At 43.9% G+C, this 6,905-nt stretch overlaps 1 protein-coding gene across 1 annotated transcript in view; it reads left to right on the top strand.

The window, feature by feature from the left end:
- The first annotated feature begins 3,413 nt into the window (after positions 1-3,413).
- LOC105235954 (putative tetratricopeptide repeat protein 41) overlaps positions 3,414-6,905 on the top strand; it is a 25,287-nt gene continuing 21,795 nt past the window's right edge. Inside the window, 3 exon segments of the mRNA XM_034644132.1 lie at positions 3,414-3,883; positions 4,430-4,756; positions 4,962-5,073. Coding sequence (XP_034500023.1) covers positions 3,839-3,883; positions 4,430-4,756; positions 4,962-5,073 — 484 coding nt within the window. The 5' untranslated portion in view covers positions 3,414-3,838.

The raw sequence follows: 6,905 nt of genomic DNA, 5'->3' as shown, positions 1-6,905 counted from the left end.
AGCTGTCAGTGCAGATGGGCACGGGTGTGTTATAGTCAAGGTTCAAGCATCATGAGCAATATTCCCATGAGGGTTGTGATTTTCTGAAGTGGTGAACAAAGCTTGGTATCATTTCAGATGAAGCAATATATAATCTTCTATTGCTTTGTATGGTAGTTGTATTCCTCGAAAATTCTATGTGTTTTAAATCTGTGCAAATTACTTTACGTTCCTGTGAAAACGGAGTTGGTTTCTAGGTGAGGTAATTAGTAAGGTAGTGAGTAAAGTGTAAGTAAGTGTTCTGTGACTGACAGGACATTCGAAAGTCAGGTCGACTCCAGGACACACCTTCATTGTGCGTGACTGTCCTGTGTTGTAGGATGTCTAGAATCCCCGGGCCTCCCCTGTTGAGTTCCACTGCTCTCATCAGCTTCCTGTTTTTTGAGTGTTCATGTACTTTCCCACCTCCAGACCTTCACCTATGCCTTGTCTTGCTTGCTATACTCTTGCCCTCATCTCTACCTGTGCATTGTCCAAGGCTCATTCAAATGTCTTCTGCGTGAAGCTTTTCCTTATTGTGACGGTTCTGCATCAAACTCCAGTAACCTTCAGACTCATATTCTGCCTTCAAAGGTGATTATTTGTGTGCAGAACCCATTTTCACTTCCCTTAACTCCTTGACTTTATATTCTAGATCATTTCATCTCCTCTGGGCGGCTAGCACAGCACCTTGCAAGTAACAGGCAGCCAGGAAGTAGTTCTTAAACATAATTACTCTGAATGCTTCAAACAGAATCTTAATGCATCTGAGAGTCTAAATCTATTAAAGCTTCTTTGCATAACTTGATTTTCTAGATTCTAATATGCCTGAATTTCTATGGGAAATGTTGCCTTTGAAAAATAAAAGCAAGATCAAAGTTGTATGTAGTAAAATGCCCTTAGAATTTTAGTAGTCGAGGGGCGGTGCCTGGATGGGTCAGTTGGTTGAGTGGTTTGGGCTCAGGTTGTGATCTCAGGATCATGAGCTCAAGCCCTGTGTCAGGCTCCGTGCTGGGCACAGAACCTGCTCAAGATTCTCTCTCCCCCTCTGCCCCGCTCCCCCCCATCCCCCGCACATGCATTTTCTCTCTCTTTCTCTAAAATAAATGAATAAATCTTAAAAAAAAAAAAAGAATATTAGGTAGCTGATTACAATTTTGGGTTGCTACTGCTATGTCACTTAATCAGAGTTTAAAAGTTGGTCCTCTTATTACATCCTATACCCTTTGCTGGTTCATTACCTAATTCTCCCTGATAATTTCCAGAATCCAAGGTCTGGGGTCCACCATTGTGGATAGAGTAATTTAGGATTGGTGATGTCAGGTTTAATGTGGGCAAGGAGCGAAGAGCCTAGGCACTGGGGGGAGATGACACATGCGTGCACTGCTGGACCCCCCAGGGTGGTGGCTGTGGCCCCTAAAGAGCCCCCTGACGTTACAGAGCTGGAGAAACTTCGCAGACCATGTAGTCTGGCTTCTCCTTCTCCCCATCCAACTCTTCGTAACATGATCTATTTTTGCATTTTGGAGAACGAGAGTAATGCTTTGGATCATACAAAATATTTTTTTATATAAAATCCTGAAAATGTATAGGAGACATCTGGTGGTAAATATCATTATCCCTTTTGGGTTGAATATTTTTAGGCTGCTAATCACACATATACCTATATGTGTCAGCTGTACAGCTGTGAATAGCACTCATTGTTCCCAACCCCTTCCGCCTCCCCATCCCATTAACATATTCTAGCAGTGATGGAAACATTTTCGCCTAATTTGAGCAAATTCCTATGCTCCAGGTACTCAGCTTGAAACTGATATTCTTAACGAAGACTCAAATGTCTTGGTCTTTTCACTTCTTGTAGAAGTCTTCATTGCTTCCATCAGTTTAAAGCCATGTATACTTGTCCTAGATGGAATCGAAGAATTGGTTGGCATTTATGGGATTTCAGGACAGAAGGTAATCTCTTTTTGAAATCATGCTTATTTTATTGCTGTTTTATAAAAAGAAAACCCCATAATTTAGAATGTACGTAACATCTTTCCATTGCATTGAGTATCTCTAGCTACAGCCAGCATTGCTTACAGTCACTGCTCTCTGTTTTCTTGGACAACTATTTCTGTGGTGATACCTACAGTGGGTCAGGCACCCTTCTAGGTACTTTAGAAATATCAACATATAGAATTCTCAGAAGAACCCTATGAAAGAGAGACTGTGATCATCATTCCTGTTTACACAGAGGGGACGGAGTGTGGAGATGTTAGGTGGCTTACAGGACATCTGAAGATGGTGGGGGACTCGGAATTCTGATGTAGGAGGTCTGGTTCTAGAAACTGTGGCCTTTACTCCTGCCTCGTTCTCCCCCCCACCCTGTTTTATGCTTTTACCAAGCATTTATTGGGCCCCTAGTATTTTCTTCATGTTGTATATTTTGATCTGCCTCATCTACACTGATTTTGCACAGACCAAGTTGGTTGCTCTTTAGTTTTTATCCTGTTTGAGGTGATATTGGATCCGTGGAACCTCTAATACATACCCGAGTATCAGTCATTACTTTGTGAAGCATTTTCTCTAAAACTTAAAAACACATGGAATTGTAAATTATGTAAGTAATCTGTGTTTCTCATAGAGAATGTGATAAAGAAGAATACAGAGAATTAAGTATACTCACAGTCTCATCACTGGTCAACATTTTGGAGTATAGCCTTTTGTCTATGGATGTCTATACACACTCATTGATGCTTATGTAAATGAAGTTACACACCATATTGTTTTGTAATCTGCTTTTTAATTTAATACACAGCAACCACCATCAATTCAGTGAGTAATTATTGACCACTCACTATGGGAAATGCACTGTAAGCAGAGTCGGACATGGTCCCTGCAAGCAAATGGGACTTTGATTCTAGCAGGGGATGGCAAAAGTTAATGGTGCGATTCCACAAATAAGCACAAAATTGCAACTGTGACAAGGGCTGCCAAGGATCAGTATGTAGGGTCGTGAGAGCCTCTAATGAAGGGACTTGGCCTTAGGAGGATGCTCCCTGGAAGAAGGGCTCCAGAGCCCTGTGGGAAGAGGAGGGACAGTCCAGGCTGTGACCTGCACCAGTGCAGTGCAGGGGTTAGGAGCCTGCCTGGGGAGCCAGACCCTTGGTTTCAATCCCAGCTCTGCTGCTTACTATCGGAATGAATTAGATACAACATCTAGCCCCTCTGTTTTGCAGTCCCCTCCTCTGTCTTTCTAGAGGGTTGTTAGGAGGACTCAATGAGTTGGTGTAATAAAATTATACCTGGGATTTGATTTATAGGAGAATGACTGAATGACAACATGGAGAAGCCAGTGCCATTGAAAGAAGAAATTATGACTTACATTTCCCAAGAGGAGACACACCATGTCATACAGGGCCCTGGGGGAAGTATCCGGGTGGCCAGGAGGCAGAAGACAGGAGCCAGGAGAAGACCCAGGCCAAAGCCTTTGTGGGGGTTCCCATGGGAAAGGCAGAGTAAACCATTCAGGATTGGCTAGTTTGTACAATTCTGGCAGGCTTTGTGGCATAGGGACTGTCCCTGGTTGTCTAGTCACTGGCCCTGGGATGATGTAGGTCAGGGAAATATTAGATTGGTGAGTGAGAGGCAGATAAGAAGGTAGGTTGGGGTGTGGTCCTGGATTGGCCAGTCTGCAGGTGACATGCACGTTCCAGGCCAGCTGTCCACCACCCCTAGGAATTGACTTGTCTTGGGAGGAGCAGTCTCACCTGGATCTGTAAGGCCCCTGAGAGGTGGCAGACCATCCGAAGACAGAAAAAATAAAAATATCTAACTAATGCAGTTGGTACCTGAAGACATCCAGCACAGTGCCTGGTTCAGAGTAAGCGGTCGTTGTTTGATAGCTGCTCTTATTATCGTTATAATGGTTGCTAGGGGTGGGAAGGCTGTTAAAGGCATCAAGAAAGATCTGATTAGGTGTTTATTTTATTCCCAAATAAAGCCGTTTAACTTATGATAGTGTTGTGGTATCAAGCAACGATTCTTCAGCATAAAACAGTGTTCTCTTTTTAAATCAAATGGTTCAGTTTGCACTCTTAGGTTTCCTTTGGTCATCACTGTAGGTCATTCTTCAGAAGCCTACGATTTGTCGGATGACTTGCTTGTAGGAATCTCTTTTTTAGAGGTCGCATTTGTACTATCAAATTCATAACAGATGGATGAGTCAGTCAAATACAGTTCTGTGGGGTGAGAGTGGGTATTTCCTTATCACCATATCATTTACTATCCAACTTACTGTCATAACCTTAACCCCAGCCCTTACCCTGTACTTACTCCCTCTATTCCAGCTGCTCTAAGTTTAAAAACCATCGGCGAAGGAGTTTTTAAGTCTTTAAAGATTTCAAATGTCTTTGACTTTCTCCATCAGGCAAAAGATTTCTCTTGGCTGCCGTGCTTACTGCCTCCTCAGTGCAGATTTATCATGAGCACCGTCTCCTCCAGCCTGTCCTACAAGTCACTCTGTGCCCGCCCAGATGTGAGGACGGTGGAGCTCCTGAACGTAGGAGACGAAGTGAAACTAAACATCTTTAGACAGTATCTCTTCATTCCCAACAAAGACCCCCTCCGGCAGAGCAAACCCACTTTGAGGAAAAGAACAAACCTGAATCCTTTAAAACTCACAATCCTAGCAAATGAGCTGAGAGAATGTCGAATCTACCGAGATGAGTATCAGTGTCTGAAGGAGTACTTGGAGGTGGCCNGTAGGAGACGAAGAAGTGAAACTAAACATCTTTAGACAGTATCTCTTCATTCCCAACAAAGACCCCCTCCGGCAGAGCAAACCCACTTTGAGGAAAAGAACAAACCTGAATCCTTTAAAACTCACAATCCTAGCAAATGAGCTGAGAGAATGTCGAATCTACCGAGATGAGTATCAGTGTCTGAAGGAGTACTTGGAGGTGGCCTCCATCCAGGAGCTCTGGGAATTGATTCTGAAACGCTGGATTGAAGACTATAGCTGGACTTTTATACCAAAGAGGGCCAATTCAGACACAGTGGCCTCAGGAGAAGGTAGGCCTTGGCCAGTATTGGCAACCAGCTGGAGCCCACGGGGAGAAAGATCCATGGTGGACCACCTGGTGGAGGAGGGTCTAAGGATGAGGTTGTCAGAGAAAATACAGGATGCCCAGTTAAATTGTAATTTCAGATAAAGAACAAATAATCTTTTAGTGAAAGTATGCCTCAGTTATTGCATGGGACATACTTATACTAAAATTAGTTAAATTACAGATAAATAATTTCATTAGAAGTACATCACAAATTATTGCACGGGCTATACTTATACCAAAAGTTAATTTGTTGTTTATCTGAAATTCAAATTTAACTGCATGCTCTGTATTTTTATTTGCTAAATCCAACAACACTGCGTAGGAAGCTCTGTGTTGACTGTAAAGAGAACTGTATTAGGCACATTTTTCAGGAGTCTAAGAAATGGGCCTTTATTCTTTCTTTCTTTCTTTCTTTTTTTTTTTAAAGATTTTATTTATGAGCAAGACAGAGAATGAGGGAGAGAGGGAGAGGGGGAGGTAGCGAAGGGAGAGGGACAAGCAGACTGCACTGAGCCGAGTCCCATGCGGGGCTCCATCTCAGGACTGAGTTCGTGACCTGAGCCAAAACCAAGAGTCGGATGCCTAATTGACTGAGCCACCCAGGCATCCTTGGCCTTTATTATTTCTATAACTTAATTCTTTCGAACCTACAGTCCAAGGGATGGCAGAAACCTAATTCAGTTAATCTAGGTTAATTCCGTCAATTTAGCTTGTTTTCAGATAATTCAGGGTGTTTTTCAGTCAACTCAAGGATTTGTGTCCTTCCCATGTCTCTTTTGGGTTGAGCTTAAATCCGAGGGCCTTGGTGCTGGGTGTCCGTGGTTGTCATCTGTCCCTGCTGTCTTCCACTGAGGTGGTCATGGCCCCAGATGGCCACAGATACTGATGTTTCTCCAGCGTTGGAATCCTCTAGGATGCCTGTGTTCCCATCTGTTCTTGGGTGGTTCACTCTATGCTGCCATCAGCCCCCACTTTCCCTCATCTTAACATGAAGAAGGCCCCTCTCCTCTACTAACGTCTGCATCCTTCTGGAGCCTATAGTCTTGTGGGTACTCAACATTCCTGACAGAGAATGCTGGTTGCTCACTGCTCCCTCAGAGCTCCTGGCTCTGTAGGTCTCCCCGTAGCAATTTCTGCTGTCTAGTTCTGAGGGCATCAGGAAATCTGCAGAGCTGCTGACTTCCAGGCCCCCGATGGGAAGCAGAGTGCAGGCTGTCTGTACTGTTGGGTCCCCACGTGCGTCCATCTGGTGGGTCCTCTCTCCCTGCCCACAGCCTGGGTTCAGGGGAGGGTATGGCCCCTTCACAGAAACCCCCCTGAGCACCTCCATTGCTCACTGCCTCCTCGACCTTTCTCGGTTCAGTCTTCCTTAGCTCATCCTGTAGCTGTGTGAGTCTGTTGTTTGTGGTTACAAAATCTATTCCATGAGTTGGTCAGGAGTTTGTCTTTTGATATTCAATAGTCAGTTTTTTGAGAAGAAAAGTTTGTTCTCAAAGCCGTTATCTCTGCTATGAGCTTCAAAAGTCTCTTTTGAAACTTGAGTTTCTGCTACAATAACCTTCTCTGAAGGATGATGAATTTAGAATGGAGCAGGGATGGGGACGTGGAGGTGGGGAAAGAAGCAGAAAATGCTTGGACTGAGAGACACATGGGTTGGCATGACAACATATTGTCCTGCCCCATTTTTTGCTCTTGAGTTTGCATTTCTGCAAATAAAATTAATTTCAAATTTAGTGTACCCCCCCCCACCTGCAAGGAGGTGGAAAAAAGGTCTCTGTGTCCTGAGAAGGGTCA

Source organism: Ailuropoda melanoleuca, chromosome 15, assembly GCF_002007445.2.
Source record: "Ailuropoda melanoleuca isolate Jingjing chromosome 15, ASM200744v2, whole genome shotgun sequence".
NCBI classification, from domain to species: Eukaryota; Metazoa; Chordata; class Mammalia; order Carnivora; family Ursidae; genus Ailuropoda; species Ailuropoda melanoleuca.
The sequence above is the reverse complement of the archived record's forward strand: the minus strand, read 5'-3'. Positions and strand labels throughout refer to the sequence as shown.